Here is a 25,008-nt window from a genome sequence, read left to right on the forward strand (position 1 = left end):
CAGCACCCCAAGTAGGCGAGATGCTTTCCGGGGGCACGGCTTGCAGCATAATTCTCTCATAACCTCGTCAGCACCCACTGACGGTGCTTCCTACCCAGTTAGCATTAAATTCCTGTGTCTTAAAATGAGTGCAGCTGGCTCCAGGGAAAGGTTCTGGAAGCCAAGCAAGGTGGCCTCTGAGTTAAGCCAGGATGGGGCTTGCGTGGGTTTCTCCTGGCTCCCTGAGAGGTGGTGGGGGCGGCGGGGGGAGGGGGACACCTGCCCAAGGGGAAGGGATGTGTGCTTGAGTGAGGAGGTGCTGTTAAGCAGAAAGAGGAAGGAAAGACTCAGTTATTCATTGGGGAGGGGAGGAAGCTACTGACAATGAAAAAAAAAAAAAGCAACTGCCAGAAACCTCCTCGAGGCAGAGGGGGGATGGGCCTTTCCTCTGCCTAGGGACCTGCATCCAAACCCACGGGTGGGGGGGGGGCAAAGGGGGGGAGAGGAAACGTGAGCTGTAGAACCAACAGGGGCAGTGAACTCCCGAGCAAACCCTCTGTCGGGGCCACGGACACACATGCAGAAGACAGGAACCTGAGCAGAGAGTCCCTGGGTCCCTTCCGTCAGACACTGCGATGAGCTACCAGCCCCTCTGCTGTGTGGTCCTTTGTGTCCTCGGGGCAAGTGAGTCTGGGAACAGGTGGGACATCTCTGTCCTCGGGTTTCTAGCTTCTCTCATGGAGCTGCTTCCCAAGACGCTCTAAATTTGTTTTCTTGCTCCCACAGTCCCCGTGGACACTGCAGTTACCCAGACACCAAAACACCTGGTCGCAGCGACAGGGAGTAAGAGGACCCTGAAGTGCGAACAACGTCTGGGACATAACGCTATGTACTGGTACAAACAGAGTGCTCAGAGGCCACCGAAGCTCATGTTTGCCTACAGCTATAAGGAACTCGCCGAAAATGACAGTGTCCCCAGTCGCTTCACACCCGAGTGCTCAGACAGCTCCCACCTGCACCTTCACGTGGCCGCCCTACAGCCAGAGGACTCCGCCGTGTATCTCTGTGCGAGCAGCGAGGACACAGCCCCGCACAGCCAACGGCTCCCCGTGCACAAACCTCCTGGGTGCAGCCGGGGAGCCGTGGGGGCGACCACGGCTCAGCTCCACATCTCCGGTGGGACCCCAGACAGACAGAAACCCCAGGCCACGACGTGCCGGTCGGTTCGCTGGATGCAGCAAGGCCCAGTTCCCTGCACAGACGCCCACAGCCTGTGGCCTGGCTCTGCCCGGGGCCAGACTGTGCCCGCGGCTGAGTGCGGGACGGAAAGGGTCCACCTCGAGTTCCTCCGGTAGCTTCCGATCGGCACGTGGCCCCGGGGACTCTTTCAGGAGGCACGCTGCCCTCTGGCCGCGGCGGCCCTGCCAAGCCTCCTGCCGACGCGTACCTTTCTCTGCCTGTTCCTTCCACCCAGGTGAGACCCTGGATCTCAGCCCTGGTCCCAGCTCCAGACGCGCTCCGAGCCCCTTTGCAGGACACCTGCTTGCCTCACCACGGGGCCCCGTCAGTCCCTACCACTGAGGATAGTGGCTCTCTCGTGAGGTTCGGATCGCTGTCCTCGAGGCCACTCTCTGCTGCACACCCGGGGACTCAGCTCTGCGCAGGCTCCTCTTCCTCTCGGGCTTTGACACTTGGAGGCTGGATTCTTTTTCCTTCTGTCCCTTTAATCCTAATTCTTCAGGTCTCCACATCCTGCGTTATCAGCCAGAGAGCCTGATGGCCCTGGATCGTTGCCTGCAACAGGCAGGAAGGGGAGAAGGCCCCCAGCGTTTCAGAGCAGGACCGTATACTCGGGGTTGTCTGTGCTGAACCCCATATTTTCTGGCATCGCCCCTTGCAATGGCCCCAGTGCTGCACACACCTTGGGACCCCGAGGGCTGAGCAGAGCCCTGTGTCCTGGGGAGTCCGATGCCACACTGACACAAAGGCTCCCTCCTCTCTCCTGTAGGGGGCGCTCCAGGGGGAAGTGGGCGTTGCAGGAAATGTAATGCCTCAGTCAGACTGACTAGGAACCATGGGAGCTCAGAATTCTCCTCCTGTTTCTGATGCCCAGAAGCCTGTTCTAGGAGAGAACTCATTCCTTCCCAATCCCGTCATGGATTCCTGGCTCTTATGTTGGGTGAGTTTTAGTCTCTTGGAAGCAGGTGAATCTTTGGGAATTTCTCATCTTGGATTTACCTGAGGCTCTTTCAAACCATTTCCTTATTCAATCTCTGGCTTCTTTCTCCTCCCTCAGGACACACAGAACCTGAAGTCAGGCAGACCCCCAGCCACCAGGTCACAGAGATGCGGACGAGAGTAATCCTGAGATGTGACCCAATTTATGGGTTCTGTACATTGGTACAGACAGATCCTGGGACAGAAAGTGGAGTTTCTAGTTTTATTCTACAAGGATGATCTCTTGGAGAAGTCTGAAACAATCAAGGTTCGATTCTCGGGTCAAAGGCCTGATGGATCATTCTCCACTCTGCGGATCCAGCCCACAGAGCTGGGAGATTCAGCCACGTACTTCTGTGCCAGCAGCTCAGCCGCAGCCTTGCACAGACACCTCCAGCCTGCACACAAACCCTCTTTGTATGTATCTGCCTCTTTTCCAGCTACCAGAATGCTTTTGCTGCCCAAGAAAGTCTGATTTGACTTGTTTTTTCAGCTGTTTCCAAATAGATATCTGAAATTTAATCACCAAAGTAGTTTATCTTTGGCAGGAATGGCCAGGGAGCATTTTTTGCCAAATTTTTATAGACACTACAGGGCTTGACTGTGGCCTCCAAAGATGGGAGCGTTGTTGCCCAGGAAAAGACCATCACATGGCCTATGTCTTCTCTTTACTTCCTTTTGCATCTTGGATTTTGTTGTGTTTTAGTAGCTTAGAAAAAACCATTTTAACTCATAGAATCAGAAATGGTTATCAAGGAAGGGCTTTAGTATTTCCATAAGAGTATTTCCATAAGGATTTCCAACAGTAAATCTTCAGAAGGACGTGCAGTTCAGCATAAGGGCCTGGACTGTCGATGAGTCTTTCCCAGTAAGTACTTGATGCGTTTGGGGAAATGATGTTAACTCACATGAGAATGAGTTAAGAGAACAGTAACAATGGAGTCCGCTATTGGGACAAGGCCAACAGAGGTCTAAACCAGTGAGAGGACCACCGAATATAGCAGGACAGGGCAGGATCGAATTCAGCAGCAAAAATCCAGTAGCACCTAGAAGCAGAGCATGAATGAACTTGTCACCCTGAACTTGACATGGGGCATCCAGATTAACTTCCTGGGTTTTGAGTAAGATCTCAGTGTTCTTGAAGGCCTGGAGCAGGAAAGGCAGAGTGAAGACTTCAATAGAAAAGAATGAATTTCCTCATAATAAGTCAGGATGAGCTCAAGCAATGAATAGAGGCGAAAAAAGTGTGAGCAGATCATATCAGTTATAAACACATGAAATATTCATTTACTCAAGTTATATCCATGCCAGCACCACCATCTACAGGGTCTTCGACAGGGTCATCTACAGCACCACCATCTACAGAATGACTTTCCTCCTGACATGAATCCCACCAACTTTGCAGACCAAAGGATCCCATTTTACAGCTAAGGAAATGAAACCATGGACGTGTAGTGGTGGGATCCATTCTTGTTTTCATGTACTACGTCCTTCAGAAGCATCTTACCTTGTAGAAATGAAGAAAGGACCTAGTAAAGGTTTGGCTAAGGGGCTAGCTCAGATATAATACCCTCAAGCTCGGGAGATACTTTCTAGGATGTGGTATGACTTGTACAGAGGGCTGAGATATGGAACTATGTACTCAATCCATGAATCCAGAAGCCAAAGGGTGGGGGGAGGATGGGTATCCCTCTCATTACCACCCCCAGTGACCCAGCTGCAAATCCAGGCTTCTTTTCCCTGTATTTTTAGGGTCTTCTGGATAAAAAGTTCTGATTCTTTAAGACAGGGGTGCTTCCACCACAGGACATATGAACATGAACTATGACTGTACCTGGTCATTTTGGGCTCCTTTTGATGGGAGCCCAATAGGTAAGGATGGAGGTATTGATCTTGACTATCATGAGGTGATAGAGTTGCTCCTACATAATGGAAACAGGGAAAGGTTTACCTGGAATTCAGAGAACTAGTTCAAACATCTCTTGGTGCCTAAATTCCTGGTGATAATGACAGTTCTGCAATTGCAACCATTTTGGCCTGACAAAGTAAATGTACCTAAGGGACTCAAAACCCTCAGAGACGAATGTCTGGGTCACCCCACAAAACAAACATCTTAGACCACAGAAGTGCTAAGCAAAGTTGGAGAAAATCTAGAATTGGTGATAAGGGAGATAATAAATCTCAGTAATGGCTTTGTGTACAGTAAGAGCAGCAGTCCTATAGCCCTAACCCTGTATTTGTACAGATTGCAGCTGAACCCCACCTTGAAGACCTTATTATTTGGACTTGAAACAATGCAGGGGGTAGACTATTTGAAATGCCTCGATTGTATCACCACCTATCTTCCTGGCTCCCGCCCTGATTCCAGCCACAACTATTTCATGCAGCTATTCCAAGCAGACATTGACCCCTTCATATGGATTGAACCTCCTCTTAAATATGGGCAGTGTATCTAGCTTTCTTCCTGAAGTGCTCTGTGGCTGTGGTTGAGACACATGAATGGCCTACTAGAAGCTTATACATGCACGACCCAGAAGTGTCAGGGTGTTAATGCTCTGTGGGACAATCCTCAACCAATGGGGGGATGAGAATGAATCAATAAAGCTTTGTGTCTGTCTCAGACTCCCTAGAAAGTTCTAGATTGATGAGCAGCCATTTATCTATAATGATGGCCCAATTAATATACATATTTTTCATATTGTCCATCCTTTTTGTTTCTGTGCATGATTTGGCCTCGATATCTCCATCTGACTTATCTTCCACTTTTCCTATTCTTTCCAGCTGTATCTGTTCTGCTTTTAACCCCATATATTGAATTGTTAATCATAGGTATTTTGTATATTTTGTTTCTACAGTCTCCATTTAAATGTTTACTATAGATTCCAGTTGTCCACTAAAATTCTCCATTTTGTCATTCACTTTGTTGAATATATTATCGACAGTTATTTTAATATCAGTGTCTGACAACTCCATCTGAATCATTTTGGCTCTGTTTCTTTTTTTTTTTTTTTTGTAATTTTTTTTAATGTTTATGTAGTTTTGAGAGACAGAGAGAAACAGAGCACGAGTGGGGAAGGAGGAGAGAGAGAGGGAGACACAGGATCCGAAGCAGGCTCCAGGCTCTGAGCTGTCAGCACAGAGCCCGATGTGGGGCTCCAACCCACGAACCATGAGATCATGACCTGAGCCGACAGCGGCGCTTAACCGACTGAGCCACCCAGCCGCCCCTGTTTCTTTTTTTTTTAAGTTCGTTTTATTTATTTTGAGAGAGAGAGATAGAGAGCAAGTGGGGGAGGGGCAGAGAGAGAGGGAGACAGAATCCTAAGCAGGCTCCATTCTATCATCACAAAACCCAATGGGGGCTCAAAATCACAAACCATGAGATCGTGACCTGAGCTGAAGCCAAGAGTCAGATGCTTAACCAACTTAGCCACCCAGGCACCCCTTGGGTCTTTTTCTTTGTTTGTTTTCTCTTCTTGCTTTTGGCCATGTGATGTTGTTTCCTCACGCAATTGATAATATGTGTTTGAAAGCTAGATATTGTATATGAAAAACTATAGATATAATCTCAAGTACTGAATGGTATATTTTCCTGTAGAGAGGATTCCTTTTTGTTTATGCTAGGACATATTGGAAGAGGCAAATCTTTTTTTTTTTTTAATTTTTAATGTTTATTTATTTTTGAGAGAGAGGGAGACAAAGTGTGAACAAGGGAGGAGCAGAGAGAGGGAGACACAGAATCCGAAACAGGCTCTGTGCTGTCAGCACAGAGCCCGACGCCGGGCCCGAACTCACAAACGGTGAGATCATGACCTGAGCCAAAGTCAGACGCTTAACCGACTGAGCCACCCAGACGTCCCCAGATCTTCTTAATCTGGTTGATAATTGAGCTGGATTGAAGCTAAGCTTTAGTTTTTTTGATGGCTGTTCACTTTTGCTCCTAGTATGGGATCATTTAGGTTCCAAACTAAACGTCTGGAGTATTTCTACTTTATTAAAGTTTAATTTGCATAACATAATATTTACCTATTTCAAGTGTACAACTCAGTGACTTTAAATAAATTTATGCACTGGGCAACTATCACCATGAATCAGTTCTGAAGCGCTTCCATTGCCCCCAAATTTCCTTTGTCCTCATTTGCAGTCAATCCCCACTCCTACTTGAGGCCCCAAGGCCTCAGTCTTCACCAAGACCTTCTCTTAGGCAGTCCCTGAACACAGACATTGCTCCCCAGACCAGTAAGGTCATGTGATTCCTCCAAGCTTCTCCCTTCTCAGACTTCTCTTTCTTCTTAGCTTCTTAGCTGCTGATATTAAATTGGCAGTAACAGTCAGGGAAAAGTGATTTTTCAGATTATCCTTTCTCTCTGGGATGTTGATCTCTTATCCTTCTCCCTTCTTTCCTTTCTTTGCAAAGCTTCACTTGTAAGCTACAAGGTGCGATGAGGTAGGTGCTTGGGAACTGGGTGCATAAGCCTCACTAGCTCAGCAAGCATCTAGGGGTGCTCCTGGTTAGTGTCATACAATCTTATTTTATGTTTTAATTAAAGTTTATTTATTTATTTATTTTGAGAGAGACAGAGACAGCACAAGTGGGGAAAGGGGCAGAGAGGCAGAGGGAGAATCCCAAGCAGGCTTCGCCCTGCCGGCACAGAGCCCGATGTGGGGCTCAGACCCATGAAGCCGCGAGATCATGACCTGAGCCCGAAACCAAGAGTCAGACGCTTGACCAGCTGAGCCACCCAGGTGCCTCAGCATCATACAATTTTAAAACTGGGAAAAGACCTGGAAATTATTTATTTCCGCTCATTGTTTTATAGATGAGGAAATGGGAAGTCATATGAAGGATAGTTTTTAACTGTGTTACTGCTGAATAGATTCCTAACTTCCATATGATATAGATTTTTCTATCTCTAGTCTAGAGTAGTCTGTGAATTTCTTTTTGCTGCTATCAGAGTATAAGCATCATGAGAGGGAGCATATTGCCTTACTCGTGCTTTGCACTAAGTAGCCATTCAATGACTGCAAACAAACAAAACATGCTAAAAGTTCCAGGAAGGATGGTAGTTGTTTCTGTTTTGTTCGCTACTGTTTCCCTGGTGCTTGTTCTGTGTTCAATGAAAAACGACAACAACAGAGGAACCACTTGTCTTGGAAGAAGTTTCACCACTAGTTGACAGTGCCGCCGGTTTGTGTGTGCGTGCGTGCGTGCGCGTGCTGCCTCTGTGGCAGTCGTAGCTCCCTGCTCCAGTGCCTGGCCCTTGCTGATTTCAGTTTCTTAAGGGCTGGCTGGAGCCTGGCCCGGGAGGGCCCTGAGGTCTGAGAAGTGTGCTTTGCTGACCACTAGGAGGCGCTGTGGCTTTTCCAGAACCCTGAGGCGGGGGTGGGGCGGAAGGAGGGAAAGAATCAAGGGGGCAGTGGTTCTCACCAGGGCAATTTGGTGACTTAGGAGACATTTTGTTGTCCCAGCTGGGGCTGGGGAGTGCTACTGGCGTGCAGTGGGTAGAGGCCAGTGCACAGGACAGCTCCCACAGCACAGAATTATACGGGGGCTGCTGAGCAAAAATCAGACATTCAAGGGAGCCAAGATTTGAGTGGGATCACCCTGAATTATTGTGAAGAAGGAGATCCAGAGAAGAGAAAATAGCCAGACTCTGAGACCAGATCTGGAGGAGGGAAAGGCAGGGAGGCAGAGAAACATCCTTTTTAAAAAATTATTTTTATTGTTTTAGAAAGAGAGAGCATAAGCAGAGGGACAGAGACAGAGATAGAGAGACAGAGACAGAGAATCTCAAACAGGCTCCATGTTCAGTGTGGAGCCTGACTCAGGGCTCGATCCCACAACCCAGTTGGTTGAGTCTGGTGGTCTGATCCCAGACTCTGTTGCTTGAGTCTGATGCTCAACCAGCTGAGCCACCCAGGTGCCCCGGCAGAGAAAGATCCTTAGGGCAACATGCCTGCCCCATTCAGACGACCCCCAGAAATTCCAGACTCCTTCGAAAGGAGTAGGAATGAAAATGTCTTTGAAAGGAGTAGTGCAAGAAATGAAAAACGAAGAGAGCCCAAGAATGGGGAAGTCATTCTAGGCTGTGACATCACAGGCAGGGCACCAGGAAGGGTGTGGACAACTGCAGCCTGGCTCTTACCTCTGAGGACTGGAACCCCTGCTGGGTCTCCGCCTGTCTCCACCATGGGCTCCGGCCTCCTGTGCTGCGTGGTCCTCTGCCTCCTGGGAGCAGGTGAGTCCTCGGTCCAGGTGCTGTGATGCAGCTTTGAGTCTCTAAGCCTGTGTTCACCAGGTGTCCAGCAACAGGCTACCTCCTGGGACTTGTCTGAATTCTGCTTCTTTCCTTCTCAGCCCCCCTGGACACAGCAGTTTCCCAGACTCCCAAATACCTCATCGCACAGATGGGAACTGAGAAGTTCCTACAATGTGAACAAAAGCTGAGCCATGATGCTATGTACTGGTATAAGCAGGATTCCAAGAAATTGCTGAAGATCATGTTTGCCTACAATAATAAGGAACTCATTCACAATGAAACAGTTCCAAGTCGTTTCTCACCTAAATCTCCTGACAAAGCTCGTTTAAACCTTCGTGTCAGCGCCCTGGAGACAGGTGACTCTGCCGTGTATCTCTGTGCCAGCAGCCAACACAGCGTTGCAGAGTCACTGCCTCCCTGTGCACAAACCCCCTGGCCCAGCCAGGAAGCTGCGGAAGGGGCTATGTCTTGACCCTGAGGCTCCATTCACCCCCGTGAGACCCCTAGACGGGAGTTTCCAGTCTGTAGTACAGGCTGCCCATACACCCGGTGAGGTTCTTCTTTATTTATGCCCACAGAAGTCTCCCAGAATTCTACTTATCAGCTAGGGCAGGGGTTTCCAGTAAATTCACGGATTCACTCGGATTTTCACAAACAAGAAGATCTTAACTGGTGGAAGAAGCCCTTCCTTGAATTTCTTTGCTGGTACTTACTGTACAAACCTTGTGACTGAAAACACGCTATTCACTAAAAATGTTCCCTGAGCAAAAGCCTAGAGGAAAGTGGGGCGAAGACAAAAGTTTCTAAGACCACAGGGAACTTCAGATTATTAATGAGTGCACTGGTGAATAGAAAAATATTTGGAGAAGCATGAAAGTTCATGGCAATAGGTAAACTAGAGAGAAAGAAAGACAATATAGAATAGAAGCTCCGGATTGCTTGTGTTCTCCTAAACACCCACAGGGGTAGGTTTGTGCACTATAGACTCCTCCTCCAGGAGGGCTGACCGGGGCGATTCTTCCCAAATCTGATCGAGTAGCATCTTGAAGTATTCCTCCAGAGCAGGCAGTACCCAGGTGGCAGAGGACATTGAACACTGAAAAGACTTTCTACACAAATCTCTATGCGGTAGCTAGTTGTTGGCCCTACCTTAAGCGAGATAACATGAGCAAATTTGTATTTGGTACAGCACTGGTACCAGTATGGATCAGAAGAGAGATGTTTCGGGGAGGAAATAAACAACTCGGAGACTTTGAAAATATTCTACATGATGCGGCACCTGTGTGGCTCAGTCGGTTAAGTGTCCCACTTTGGCTCAGGTCATGATCTCATGGCTGGTGAGTTCGAGCCCCACGTCGGGCTCTGTGCTGACAGCTCAGAGCCTGGAGCCTGCTTCACATTCTGTGTCTCCCTCTCTCTCTGCCCCTCCTCCACTCACACTCTGTGTCTCTCTCTTTCTCTTAAAAATAAATAAACATTTAAAAAATAAAATATTCTACCTGAAAGATTATAGACAATATAGAAGAGAAGCTCTGGCTTATTTATGTTATGATCTCCCGAAGAACGTTAGGTTTCAATCTTGCAGTTTCTAATGTAGGATTTGCTAGGATCTATTTCAGTTTTGCCCTCCCCGGTAGGGAGCCCTAGCATGCGGTCATTATTACTAGCGCCTGGCCTTTCAGCGGACTCCGTGGGCATCACAGAACATCCACCAGTGTCTCTTATCCTACCTGGGTCTGAATGCCAATGTCATCCAGCTGAGTGCCTTCTGAAATCTCTGCTCAGCTCTCCAGCCTACTACGTGCCCTCTGCTCAGCCTTCTGGAGTCCCACCCTGAGCATACACATAAGGAAGTAGACAAGAAAAAAAAAGATTTCCTTACACTCAGCCTTGGGGTTCCTTTTCAGTACTCTGTGCCCCGATCCAAGCTGTCTTGGGATCAGTTATGTCTTTTCTCTAGATCTTCAAGCAACATACACTATTCTACGTTATACAGATAACGTTTATTTGAATTTCCTTGCATGTTTTTTTTTTAAACTTTTTTTTTTCAACATTTATTTATTTTTGGGACAGAGAGAGACAGAGCATGAACGGGCGAGGGGCAGAGAGAGAGGGAGACACAGAATCGGAAACAGGCTCCAGGCTCCGAGCCATCAGCCCAGAGCCTGACGCGGGGCTCGAACTCATGGACCGCGAGATCGTGACCTGGCTGAAGTCGGACGCTTAACCGACTGCGCCACCCAGGCGCCCCTCCTTGCATGTTTACCATTCTACTTCTTCACTGCAACTCAGATTTTCTTTACATCATTTTCCTCCTTCAGGCACATCCCCAATTCAGGTACCCGAAACTCCCCTTTCACCCACCCCTTGCTTTGGGAAATGCTTATGTTCGCTTTTGTTCTCAGGGCAACCCCGCCTTTCTCTTCCACTTATTGCTCCAGGTTTCAGTTTAAATTCTACTGTCTTTTGTAATCCTTGGGAGTTTACTTATTGGGAGCCAAACAATCCCAAGTTTTTGCGGTTTCATTGTAGAGGAGTGTCGTCTTGCTACAGTGGATGTCCAGCGTAAGAAATACAACAGTAGCAATGCCAGCCTTTGAACTAAGTTTAATTTTAGGTTCTTGCCTAAGAATGGAATATCTCCACCTGTATGAATTAGAGGCCCCTCATATACGTAACCTGTTCAGGAGGAGAATATCCAACGCCTTTGCTTAAACTCTCACCCATACTACCCTTACATTTTTTGTTTTATGGGCCACCCGGAAACTCTGATAGACTTTATTCTGTTAGAAAAATGAGTAGGAATTGAATGTCCTAGGTATGCGGATGAACGGCAACGTTGCCAACCCTTTTTGTTGTTTCAGAGGCTTCTTTCGTCTTCCCACTTCCGTAGATCTGGTGTCATCACAGCCCCAACCCCTCCAGCTCCCCATCTGTGGAATGAGGGATAGGGCGCCCTCTGCAGCGCCGCCACTGGGCTGGTTCGAAGCCCGCAATCTGGGAAATGTGCTGCCTTGGCCACAAGGAGGCGCTGTGGCGCCATTGAAAACTCTGAGGCTGGGGTGAAGGGAAAGGATGGGATTGAAGGGAGGGAAGGGGTCAGGAGGGAAAGAGTGCATTGGGGCCCCATCCTTGGGTCATTTGGGAGCATCAGTTGAAGGTCCCTCAAAGATACTAAACTAAAATCATTTTCAAATTGATTTCCCTTCGTCCTGCACAGGATGCCTTCTGTTGTTCTCGTTGAGCATCCTGTTTGCTCTCAGCCCAGCCAAGCTTTGTACCCTCAGTGCTGGGACAGAGGATGGCTGCTCCCTCGTCCTCCCCCCACCCTCCCCCCCCCCAGCCAGTGTCTGGCTCCTGGCTGGCATCCAGTCCTGCCTTTTTAGTGGTGGGCACTGGGCCCAAACGGAACCACAGCCCTCCTATTTCCCTCCTCCATGAGGTGGGCAAAAGGGCTCCATGGGGCTTAGACACTGAGGGAAGCATCTGCATGACTGAGCAGAGAAGGAAGGAGATCTCTTGAAGCGGAAACGGTCTGTTGCCGAGTGGGGTCTTGGAAGGAAGCTGGATAGAGAGAGAGCCTAAAAACGAGGATGGAAGCTAATAGCAGGGGAGCATCTGTCAGAGGAATAGCTCATCCCAGTCCATTCAAATCCACCTTCTGCCAGAATCTGTACAAGGACAAGGTGTGAAGCTGGAGGAAGAAACACCCCCCTGGGTCTGGGACAGTGACATCACAGGCCAACCACCAACCAAGGCCAAGGAGACCAGAGCCTGGCTCCCTGCCCAGGACACCTAGTTACATGGTGCTCACCTTGGCCCTGACTCCACCATGGGCTTCAGGCTGCTCTGCTGTGTGGCTCTCTGTCTCCTGGAAGCAGGTGAGTCTTGGGTCCCGATGGGCAGCCCCTGTACCCCATGCTAAGTCCCAAGGGCTGCAGCAATACTCTCCGTGTGAATTCTGCTCCTTTCTTCCAACAGTCCCCGGGGACACTGCAGTTACCCAGACACCAAAACACCTGGTCGCAGCGACAGGGAGTAAGGGGACCCTGAAGTGCGAACAACGTCTGGGACATAACGCTATGTACTGGTACAAACAGAGTGCTCAGAGGCCACCGAAGCTCATGTTTGCCTACAGCTATAAGGAACTCACCGAAAATGACAGTGTCCCCAGTCGCTTCACACCCGAGTGCTCAGACAGCTCCCACCTGCACCTTCACGTGGCCGCCCTACAGCCAGAGGACTCCGCCGTGTATCTCTGTGCGAGCAGTGAGGACACAGCCCCGCACAGCCAACGGCTCCCCGTGCACAAACCTCCTGGGTGCAGCCGGGGAGCCGTGGGGGCGACCACGGCTCAGCTCCACATCTCCGGTGGGACCCCAGACAGACAGAAACCCCAGGCCACGACGTGCCGGTCGGTTCGCTGGATGCAGCAAGGCCCAGTTCCCTGCACAGACGCCCACAGCCTGTGGCCTGGCTCTGCCCGGGGCCAGACTGTGCCCGCGGCTGAGTGCGGGACGGAAAGGGTCCACTTCAAGTTCCTCCAGTAGCTTCCGATCGGCACATGGCCCCGGGGACTCTTTCAGGAGGCACGCTGCCCTCTGGCCGCGGCGGCCCTGCCAAGCCTCCTGCCGACGCGTACCTTTCTCTGCCTGTTCCTTCCACCCAGGTGAGACCCTGGATCTCAGCCCTGGTCCCAGCTCCAGACGCGCTCCGAGCCCCTTTGCAGGACACCTGCTTGCCTCACCACAGGGCCCCGTCAGTCCCTACCACTGAGGATAGTGGCTCCCTCGTGAGGTTCGGATCGCTGTCCTCGAGGCCACTCTCTGCTGCACACCCGGGGACTCAGCTCTGCGCAGGCTCCTCTTCTTCTCGGGCTTTGACACTTGGAGGCTGGATTCTTTTTCCTTCTGTCCCTTTAATCCTAATTCTTCAGGTCTCCACATCCTGCGTTATCAGCCAGAGAGCCTGATGGCCCTGGATCGTTGCCTGCAACAGGCAGGAAGGGGAGAAGGCCCCCAGCGTTTCAGAGCAGGACCGTATACTCGGGGTTGTCTGTGCTGAACCCCATATTTTCTGGCATCGCCCCTTGCAATGGCCCCAGTGCTGCACACACCTTGGGACCCCGAGGGCTGAGCAGAGCCCTGTGTCCTGGGGAGTCCGATGCCACACTGACACAAAGGCTCCCTCCTCTCTCCTGTAGGGGGCAGTGAGGACCCCTGAGCAAAGTTTCAGACCAAAAAAACCAGGTGCCGGTTGAACTAATGTGGCAACTCTCCTATCAAGGCACATCCTTAGACTGTGGGGTTTCTTTTACCTGAATACGACTCTTCCCTGTCAACTGGTTGAAAGAGATAAACACCTCTGGATTCGGTATTTTTTAAGGACTGTTTTATCATGAAATAAAACTAGCCTGCTGTAAAGTGCATTGTTTGGTTTAAGGTTGACAGGGATCCTCTAAACAAACACTGTGTCCCCACAAATCATGCCCTACAGAGGACCAGAGGAGAAGAACGGGGTCCTCACGGGTGGTGTCTTGCTCCGGACCCGGCAGGCCCATGGTTTCTGAGCTGTGGTCCTCAGGAACCAAGGGGTCCCTGAGTCATGGCTGTCGACACTCAGGGTCAGCACTGAGCTTTGGGGAATCAGAGAAGGGGCTTCCAGGTGAGGTCCCGGTGCCCAAGCCAGCTGCAAAGGGAAGGAGGAGACCAGCCTTATGGGAAATGGGTTCGAGACATAAGTGTGTGTGTGTCTTCGCCCGTTCTTTTATTCTGTAACCCAGCTGTCCTTCTCCGATTTCTCTTTTCTTCTCACTCAAGGCTCGACCTGGAGCTTCAGATCTGCAGAGACACCTGCCCTAAACCACACAGGCAGCAAACGGGCCTCCGCCGCCACCAGCTCAGAGCCAGTGGACAATGAATGGGTTGGGCACTTAGTGTCCTCGTCCATCCTCCTTCCCTTGCGCTGAAATGTCCTGTCAGGCTTCAGGTCTCTCCTCCTCACGTGCGCTCCTCTCCACACTGACGCTCCCAGGTTGTTTCTTTTTTTGGTCCCTTTATTCCCAGCGTTAAGTCGTCAGGCTCCGAAGTGCGAGTCACAGAGTCGACGCACCACCGGACTGTGGCTGCGATGTGGCCGCGGGGAGGAGAGCGGGTCCTGCCGGACCCTTGGCCTGGTGCCCTGAGGCCCTTACTCTCGGAGGGTCCCTCTGCAACTGCCATATTCCAGTAGAGCGTGAAGGCCAGGGGCTGAGCCCCGGGGCATCGCGTATGGGCGGCGGGGGGCACTAGGGCTTCCCACTCCCTCCTGCAGGTGTGCTCCTGAACCTGCGGGTGCCGCCCAACACTGTGACATCACAGGGTCTCCTTCCTGGGCTACTAACGTCCAGATGCCCAACGGGGAGAGGCCCCCCCCCCTCACCCTGCCACGGGCAGCAGGATCTTCTGCTGGGTGACTTTGGATCACCTACTCCTGGGAGCAGGTGCGTCCTGGGAGTGTGGGGGACATTCCTTTCCCACCCCCTTTATCTAAGACCGGTTCCAAACTTCTGCCTCATTCTCTTTCTGGCCTCTGTCTCCACCCACAGGGCACAGAGAACCCAGAAGTCACCCAAAACCCTAGCTGCTACATCCCAGAGATGAGACAGAGCATGGCTCTGCAGTGTGAGCCCGTCTCTGGTCACTTGTACTGCCTGTCGTACCGACAGAGCCTGGAAAGCGGAGCGGAGTTACTGATTTCCATCTGTAACAAGCTTCCTTCAGAGAAGACAGGCTTTGTGAAGAACTGATTCTCAGCTGAGACTCCTGACAGATCGTACTTGCTCCAAAGACCCTGGCCCCGCAGCTGAGAGACCCAGCCATGCACCCCTGCCCCAGCAGCTCAGCCCCGGCTTTGCAGGTGCTTCCTGCCCTTGCCCCGAACTCGAGGCTGCTCTGCCCCCAGGCTTTCCCGCAGCCCTTCCTGCCCACAGGGGCAGGGGGCCGGGCTGCAGCGTCTTCCCAGGAGCAGAGGTCAGAAGCTAACTTTAATTTGCAGAATAGGAAATCCGCACAGGGATATCCGGGGCTGTGGTATTAAGGAAATATTGTCAGGTGCCACGGAATGTGGCTGTGGACCCCACGGTGGGACAAGTATGGCCAAGTGAGCGACCAGATGAGGCTACAGAGGAACCTGTAAAGGACTGACTTTTCAGAAGCTAAGACCCGAGGGTTCTTGAACAAGCAGCAGGAGGGATGATGTAGGGGACACTTTATGAGGGAGATACTATGTTTCTTAGGAATAAGGCAGGTAGACTTAAGTTTTCAATTAGATAAATCAACATTAGTGTTCAAGACTAGTTGCATTTATCATATTGGTTATACACCTATTTATTCATTTACTAATTCATTCATTTATTCTTTTTTAAAGTTTTTTATTTATTTGGAGAGAGAGAGTGTGTGAGATCAGGGAGGGGCAGAGAGAGAGAGAGAGAGAGAGAGAATCCCAAGCAGGTCCCGCACTGTCAGTGCTGAGCTGGATGCAGGGCTCGAACCCACGAATTGTGAGATCATGACCTGAGCAGAAATCAAGAGCCAGACATTTAACTGAGCCACCCAGGTGCCCCCATTCAATTATTCTTTAAACAGACAATATCCTACCCCAAGATACGGAAAGTATAGTTAGTGCGCTGCAGGGACCCCATGGGCATTAGAGGAAGAGTGAGTCACAGGGCCGTGTGTGAATCAGGGCTCAGCCTTCCCTAGGCAGCGAACTCTCCTTCACGCCATGAAGCAGCCAAGTCCTCTAGAAAGGGTGCTGGGGCTGCGAAGACAGAAACGCCATGGAGAGAACATGCAAAATGAAGAGGAGAACTGTAGGAGGGGGAGCCAGAGAAATGGTCCTGGGAACAGTGGCCATGGTCCCCCAGGGAATTTTGCTGGGGGATTTCCCTGGCAGGATGGCCCTGAGGACGCTGTCCCTTATTCCCTGAGGAACCACTAAGGGCTGAGCCCAAGGGCACCAGGGAGGACACCCTGCACCAGTGGTTACAAAAGCAGAGCACAGGGCAGCGGATGGTATCTTGTGGCAAACACCCCATCTCCCCCAGTCCTGACCCCCGGAAGCAGCAGACAAGGCCAGTTTTCCTGGTATCTGGGAAGAAATGTAAGTCCCTGATGCAACTCAGCAGATGGAAATCTTCAGGAGTCAACCCTGGTTGGGTTCAGCCTCAGATGGAAGGTGATTCAGGAACAATAAACAGTAAATCTTGGGGCTCCCTAGGGACTTGTAGGCAATCGAGCCAGGCACACACCTGCACTTCAACATTGGTAGGTTAATGCCCAGAAGTGGTGCCTTTTGGATATGCACGAATATGTGTTCTTCCTTTGTAAGGACAGTTTAGGGAGTTCTGTGAACATCTGATAACATGTAGATTTCACAAGTAATTTTAGAAAGAATTCTGTTTGGAAGAATGATTCAAAAATATATTAACGGTTGTTGACACTGGATCGCGGGATACCTCTTTTATTACGTGAAGTGAAATGCATAATATAAATGTTAGTTATATACATTTTGTCAAATGGAAAAACTAGCAACACCACCCAAGATACAGACTCGTCATCACCTCTTGGTCTCAGTCCTCTTGCCGTCGATACCCATCCGACAGGTAATCAATCACTGCTCCATGCCTATGATCATAGATCAGATGTGCTTGTTCTTGAACTCATAAAAATGGAATCATATGCTCTTTTGTGACCAGCATCTTTCACCTAACGTGCTTTTGTTATTCATCCTTATCGTTTCGTGTATTAGTAATTCATTCTTTTTTTTATTCTGTGTATTTTTTTATTGTGTGACCCTGCCACAATCTGTATATCTACTTACATGTTAATGGACCCATGGGTTTTTTCTAGATTTGGGTTATTGCATTCTGGTACGAGACTTTGGTGTGGACATATACTTTTATTTTCTGTTGGCTAAATACCCAGGAGTGAGATTGCTGGATTATATGGTAAGTACTCATTTCACTTTATAAAAAGGGGCCACACTGTTTTCCCACATGGCGATACCATTTAGCCTTCTCGTCGGAAATGGGAGTTCCATTTGCTTCCCTTGTTCACACTGGGGAAAAAAGTAGAATGTGGGGAAGAAGCCAATACAGTCGTTCAAAGGAGTTGGAGTCAGTACTACATTCTGCTGGGAAATACCACACAGGAAACAGGGAGGGCTCCGGGGACAATGAGGATATGGGATCCAGGGAATTTACTGGAAACCTTCCTGGCACAGCTGACAGTATAAACACTTTCAGTTCATTGAAAGAAGGCACTGTGGTTCCAATGGGACACAGAAGATGCAGGAAGGGGCAGAAAGAGCGGGGGATGACTGGGAAAGGGGGTTACAAGGGCTTTGTAATTTGTCAGGCGGATTAATTAAGCCACTACAAGAATACGAGTGCTAAAAAATAAAATTCAACCCAAGTGAATTTGAAGGTCTAACTGGCTTTATTAAGCAGTTAATGCATGGGGTAGCATCCCATTGAGCAAGTAGAGCGATGCTCTGAGGAGTTGTACAAAATCTAAGGTTGTTCTAGAAGGAAGGGTGGGGAAAGGAAGTTATTAGCAAAAGAAAGGAGAGTGGTGTGAGTTGAGGGTACTTTCTTTTTTCTTTCTTCTTTTTTTTTAATTTTAATTCCAGTGTAGTGAACATACAGTGTTATATTTCTTTCAGGTGTAGAGTATAGCAATTCAACAGTTCTATCCACTTCTCAGTGCTCATCAAAATAAGTGGACTCTTCCTCCGAGATTCACCTGTTTCACCCGTCCCCCCACCCACCTCCCCTCCGGCAACCATCAGTTTGTTCTCTATAGTTAACAGTCTGTTTCTTGCTTTGTCTTTCTCTCTCTTTTTTTTTTCCCTATACTCATTTGTTTTGTTTCTTAAATTCCACGTATGAGTGAGATCATATGGTATTTGTCTTTCTCTGACTGGCTTATCTTGCTTAGCATTATACTCTCTAGATTCATCCATGTTGTTGCAAATGGCAAGATTTCATTCTGTTTTATGGCTCATATTCCAGTGTGTGTGTGTGTGTGTGTGTGTGTGTGTGTGTGCGCGCGCGCACACACACACACGCACACACACACCATTTCTTCTTTATCCATTCATCTATCAATGGACACTCGGGCTGCTTCCATAATTTTGCTATCATAAATAATGCTGCGATAAACATAGAGATACATGTATTCCTTCGAGTTAGTGTTCTGCAAAGTGAAGGAAACAACCAACAAAACTAAAAGACAAACTTCTAAAGGCAAGAAGATATTTGCAAATGACCTCCCCGGTAAAGGGTCGGCACCACAAATAAATAAAGACCTTCTACAACTCAACACCAAAAAATCAAATAATCCAGGGGCGCCTGGGTGGCGCAGTCGGTTAAGCGTCCGACTTCAGCCAGGTCACGATCTCGCGGTCCGTGAGTTCGAGCCCCGCGTCGGGCTCTGGGCTGATGGCTCAGAGCCTGGAGCCTGTTTCCGATTCTGTGTCTCCCTCTCTCTCTGCCCCTCCCCCGTTCATGCTCTGTCTCTCTCTGTCCCAAAAATAAATAAACGTTGAAAAAAAAAAATTAAAATAAAAAAAAAATCAAATAATCCAATTAAAAATGGGCAAAAGAGGGGCGCCTGGGTGGCTCAGTTGGTTGAGCGGCCGACTTCGGCTCAGGTCATGATCTCGCGGCCCGTGAGGGCTGTGAGTTCTAGCCCTGCGTCAGGCTCTGTGCTGACAGCTCAGAGCCTGGAGCCTGTTTCGGATTCTGTGTCTCCCTCTCTCTGACCCTCCCCTGTTCATGCTCTGTCTCTCTCTGCCTCAAAAGTAAATAAATGTTAAAAAAAAAAATTAAAAAAAAATGGGCAAAAGACAGGACACCTTTGGGCAGCAAGGGAAGACAGAGTTTTTATCATGCAGATGACCTCCTTCTCAGGGATCAGGACGTTTCAGAGACTGTTAAAGATCACATTCCTGGGACAGGTTCAAACTGTAGTTAAGTCTTCGTTTGCTGTCCAGGGACAAATGGCTCCATTTGGGGCTTGTTTCCCTTTTTAACACGAATATAGCTTTCTGTAGGAGGTGGGGAGTCTCTCAAAACTGGAGGACAGTGAGGGAGTTCGAAGGAGCCTACTGGATCCCCAGGGGACGTGTACACAGAGGAGTAATACCCTCAAAGAAAAATCAGAGAAACTAGGGTGTGAACCTGTCCCCTGAACCCAGTTCCACTGGGCAATGCCCTATTGTAGAAATAAGAAAGAAATGAAGAATGAGCCAAATAAGGAGATTCTGGACCTAAAAAGCCTGTAGGAAGATTGGCATCCCAGGAAGACCTGGCGAACGGCTGGTGAAGAGGCTCAGAGTGCTAGCTTTTCCCTGAGAACGCCAGAGCATTGAGCTGGAGAATAGTCCCTCACTCCCTGACCTGCCATGGCTACCAGGTTTCTCAGTTTTGTGGACTTTTATCTCTTGGGAGCGGATGAGTCCAGGAAATAGAAGCACACTCCTGATGTGGGCTTTTCAATTCCAGATCCTGGGCATTTCCTTCATTTGGACAACTGTCGCTTCCCTGTCTCTATCTTAGTTTATTTATCCTTCTCTGATGGAACCCGCGGATGCTCAGATACCAAGATCCTTATCATAGAGATGGAAGAGAAGCTGACCTTTGAATGTTCTTAACAAATGAAACAGTTTTCAAAGTACTGATATCAACAAGACTGTGGACTGAACTCCAAGTCTGATTCATTAGTCAGATAGTGCTGAGCTTATGGTCAAAACAGATGTGCGGGAAGGGGTACATGTCTCAAAAAGATACGGAGAATTTCCCCTTGACTCTCGAGTCGACCAGCACCCACCAGACCTCTCTGTACTTCCGTGCTCGTCTGTGATTCCACAAGACTGCGCTGTCACAGCCACTCAGCTCAGAAAGAGCAGGTGGCCTCTTGCTCGTGAGGCCCCTGCCCTACACAGAAGGAAGCCCAGAAGCCCTTTCCGGCCCCCTCTCACCCACCAGCTGCAAATTTTAAACAAGCCCCTGTTGAATTTCAGTTGGTGCTCTTTACTTCTTGTAGAATCACGCTCCAGGTGAGCTGTGGGGTGACCAGGGGCTAGCATGTGCCCTGCGCTCCCTTCATGAAGACTTGTCCCCAAGGCATAATCTGATTCACCGGATCCTTACTTACAGACTGTAGCGAGACCCAAGCTAGAATCGTGTTTTTTAATGTCCAGTTCATGTAAGGAAAGACTGTCTAGTTTTCAAAAAGGTACAGAGTGGATTTTATAGATGAAGTCTACCTGCCAAAATTTTGGAGACCAATGTTGACTTGACTTGAGGTTTGAAAAATAGTATGTTTAAAATAACAGCAACAGTAAAAATAAAAGAGAACCTCACTATGCATTCCCATTAATTTCAAAAATCCAAGAACATCATACCTATTCGTGTGGATAATGTTAAAGGATAATATTGAAGGATAATATTAGTGTGGATAATAGTAAGTAAACAAGACAGAAAATAACAAGTGTTGATGAGGTGGTAAAGATACGGGAACCCTTTCGCATTGCTGACGGAAGATAAAAGAGCGTGTTATTTTGGAATAGCTGTGGAAAATAGTATGACAGTTCCTCAAAAATTTAAACATGAAATTACCACATGATGCAGCAATTCTATTTCTGGATATATTCCCCAAAGAAGCGAAAGCAGGGATTTGAACAGATCTTAACACACCAATGTTCATGGCAACGTTATTTCCAATTGCCAAAAGGTGGAAACAACCCATCCAATCAACAGATAAATTGATAACATACTGTGATATACACATGAAATGGAATATTCTTCAGACTTAAAGTGGAATGAAATTCTGACCCATGCCACAACATGGGTGAACATTGAGCACATTATGGTCAGTGACATAAGCCAGTCACAAAAGGACACATAGTGTATGATTCCACTTATGAGGTATCTGGCGGGGGGCGGGGTCAGATTCATAGAGACAGAAGGTACAATGGTGGGTCCTGACCCAGAGTGGGGGAGGGGTGGGAGTGAGTGTTTAATGGATACAAAGTTTCAATTGGGGGAGATGAAAAATTTCTAGGGAGGGATGGTGGGGACAGCTGTGCAACAATGTCAACATAGTTAATGCCACTGAGCTGTAGACTTGAAAATGGTAAGTTTTACGGTATATATATTTTATCACCACAATAAAAGTAAAAAACACGGTGAATTAAAAGTTAGAAAACATGTATCATGCACGTAGAAGAACTGGAAACCCTGGAAAGTCTTGGAAGGGGCCATCGCGATTAAGGATGGGATGGAAGTGGTGAAAATCAGTGTTCTGCCTCACGTGATTCCTTTGCAGCCCTCCCCAAATCTTCATCAGCTTCTACTAAACTCTCCAATGTTTGATGTGCATGATTTTGTTGAAGGAGTAAAAAAGACCTCTGCTTTATAGTCAAGGTTAGAGAAGACCAGAAGAAAACAGTCGTCCATGGGAATGGTCAGAAATCTCAGGAAGGGTTTTGGATTTCTATAGCTTTTAGAAGCCCTAGGCAACTTATAAGCTCTAGGAAATTCCTCCTAGTTTTTCCAGAAGAGAGAATTTCCCAGGTCTTATCTGGATTATAAATGTATTAGCCAAAATCTTATTTTTATAAAAACAGAAAAAAAAAAAAAAAACAACCCTGATGATGAGTCATTACTTTAGGAAAATAATATTAGTTCCTATTGGACAAAAACTCTCAGTGTTTATATGAGGCATTGGTTTCTCTTAGAACATCAGGTAACATGAACATTCTTCCCCATAATAAAACACTTGGACATGCTGATGTAAAATACGCGAGGTATGCTGCTGTTAAGACCTCCAATAAGTTGGCCCTATGTGTTCTTATGTGCTAACATCTTTTACATTCCTGTTTATTTTGCACATCTTCATATTTGTCATGCTTGCTTTAAATTCTTGGTTCATATGGTTTAATAATTCACTTTCTGGGGCTATATATTGTCCAGTTGGTTATCTTTCTTTTGGGGTCCAGCCCAAAATGGCTTCAGTCCTTCCAGAATATTCGCTTGGTTTTTGGATAGTCTCTAGTATTTCTATTTGCTTTGTGCCCCACAAGGTTCCTCTGCGGGGGGGGGGGGGGGGTAGGCAGGAGATGATGCCAGTTTGCAATACCAGAAGGATCCAGAAGCCAATGCTTCATATTTCATATATCTTTAGAATATCAGCTGGGCTTCTCTTGTCTGAAATATAATGGCTATGTATCATGGGGTCTCAGGCATCTCTGAAGCAATCTTCTATATTCTGTTTGGTTTTTATTTATAATTAAGAATTGATTGGCGGGGCGCCTGGGTGGCTCAGTTGGTTAAGCGTCCAACTTCAGCTCAGGTCATGATCTCACAGTTTGTGAGTTCGGGCCCCGCATCAGGCTCTGTGCTGACAGCTCAGAGCCTGGAGCCTGCTTAGGATTTTGTGTCTCCCTCTCTCTCTGCTCCTCTCCCGTTCTTTCTCTCTCTCCTCTCTCTTGCAAAAATAAACATTAGAATAAAAAAAAAAGAATTGATTGACAATCTAGGAATTTTATCTAATTGAATAAAAACATGCCAGGTATTCCTTAAAGCAGAAAATATATTTTCTTAGTGTGGTTTATACCAATAGTTTATATTTCTATGTATTGGTGTGGAGATTTCTCCCTTTCTACCGTCAGAAATTCCATAAGACGCATCAGCTGCTCTGATAAAAGGTTTTAATGAATTTCATATGCACAAAATTCATAAAAAGCGTTCAGTTAAACAACATTGCCATCTGGGCTTGAGATAATTTTATCTGGTTTATATCCATGGAGATTCACTCTGGCTGGGATTTTCTGCCTCTGGGTGGCATCTGAGAAGGGGTCCCTGGTCATAGCTCATTGGCACTGGAGCTGGTGACCGTCAGTGCCACATGCAGCTGCACCAAGGATCTCGTCTCAGTGGCACCTGACATGGTGCTTTGCCATGGATTTAGAAAGTCAAGAAATAGATTAGAATAGTCCATAGACTATTGGACTATTGGACTAGTCCAATAGATTAGTCCATATTCACTTTATACATTGCACTATTCTTTTAAGAATGTGTTCTTATTTATTTATTTATTTTGAGAGAGATATCACAAGTGAGCAGTGGAGGGGCAGAGAGAGGGAGAGAGAATCCCAAGCAGGCTCCGTGCTGCCAGCACAGAGCCCAGTGTGGGGCTCAAACTCACGAACCGTGAGATCGTGACTCGAGCGGAAATCGAGAGTCAGCCACTTAACCGACTGAGCCACCCAGGCGCCTCTACAAATTGCACTATTTAAAATTTAGCAACACTTGGGGCGCCTGAGTGGCTCAGTCGGTGAAGCGTCTGACTTCAGCTCAGGTCATGACCTCACGGTTTGTAAGTGCCAGCCCCAAATCTGGCTCTGTGCTGACAGCTCAAAGCCTGAAATCTTCACATTCTGTGTCTCCCTCTCTCTCTGCCTCTCCCCCACTCCTGCTCTGTCTCTCTCTCTCTCAAAAATAAACATTTAAAAATAAATAAATAAACAAACAAATACATAAATACATAAAATGTAGCAACACTCAGGTCAAATGTAAATGTTTAAAGAAATTTATGCTGGCAGTGAACTAAGAAAGTAGCAAGTGGATGGATGTTAACTGGTTTAGGAATTAAACTTCCTCAGATTCTGTTTTCCCAAATTCCTATTTATTTATTTATATTTTACTGTACATTAATCCAGACTGGCTTGCTTCTCCTTCCTAGCATTCTGTACAGAGGGTTAGAATATTTATTTCCTACTTGGGCATTGAAGAAAGTTTAGAGAAATTTAATCACGTGCACATATGCAATCATATATGGAGAAATGGGCATTCTGGTAACAATGAACAGAGGAAAAATAGCATTTCTACAGGAGTGAGGTTAGAAGAGGAAGAAATAAATTCTCCAGGAGCTCCTGGCTGGTTCAGCAGGTAGAGCAAGAGACCCTTGACCTCGGGGTTGTGGGTTCGATTCCCACATTGGGTGTAGAGATTACTTAAAAATAAAATCTTAAAAAGAAAGAAAGAAATTCTCTAGCAGTAGGGTAACAGTGAGTATTGTTTCCTTTATTTTGGGGAAAGCTGATCGGCAGACACCTTGCAAAGAGACCTGTGTGAATGGTCTGCCTCGAGCGACTGTCTGGGGTCAGCAGAGCAAAAACAACGTCAGTTAATTATTCGTCATCCCAAACTCCTTGGCATTCCATCCGCAATCAGACACAGGCTGTCTCTGGGTGATCTCGGCCACGCTTCCTCCTTAAGCAGCGCCATCTAACTCAGGCTAGGTTTACCGGGAATTTTCTCAAAACCAAAACATTTCCTCCTGCCACCTTTATTTTTATTACAATGTAGTTAGGGCTGTCTTTTTTCCTTTTTTTTTTTTTTTTTTTTTTTGGTCTGCTGGGGGTGGGGGCAGAAAACAAAAATAGTGCAATAGACAAAGGATGGAATAGCTTCTAATTTATTAACCTTTATCTCTTGTTAAGA

At 47.8% G+C, this 25,008-nt stretch overlaps 3 gene segments (V, D, J or C); all 3 read left to right on the top strand.

Annotated features, from left to right (window-relative positions):
• The first annotated feature begins 503 nt into the window (after positions 1 to 503).
• Positions 504 to 5,183, top strand: LOC124523598 (T cell receptor beta variable 4-1-like). The segment is given in 3 exon segments: positions 504 to 663; positions 766 to 1,453; positions 2,276 to 5,183. Coding segments are annotated over 2 exon segments (618 nt in total).
• Positions 5,184 to 8,333: 3,150 nt separating this feature from the next.
• Positions 8,334 to 25,008, top strand: part of LOC124523595 (T cell receptor beta constant 2-like) — a 196,792-nt gene continuing 180,117 nt past the window's right edge. The window contains 2 exon segments of the C gene segment in view: positions 8,334 to 8,435; positions 8,555 to 8,812. Of these exon segments, the coding sequence occupies positions 8,387 to 8,435; positions 8,555 to 8,812 (307 nt within the window).
• On the top strand, positions 11,632 to 13,879 carry LOC124523599 (T cell receptor beta variable 4-2-like). The segment is given in 2 exon segments: positions 11,632 to 12,337; positions 12,438 to 13,879. Coding segments are annotated over 2 exon segments (618 nt in total).

Source organism: Lynx rufus, unplaced genomic scaffold (assembly GCF_022079265.1).
Source record: "Lynx rufus isolate CCGP_SWC_20201006 ecotype Redwood Valley unplaced genomic scaffold, mLynRuf1.p SCAF_4, whole genome shotgun sequence".
NCBI lineage: Eukaryota > Metazoa > Chordata > Mammalia > Carnivora > Felidae > Lynx > Lynx rufus.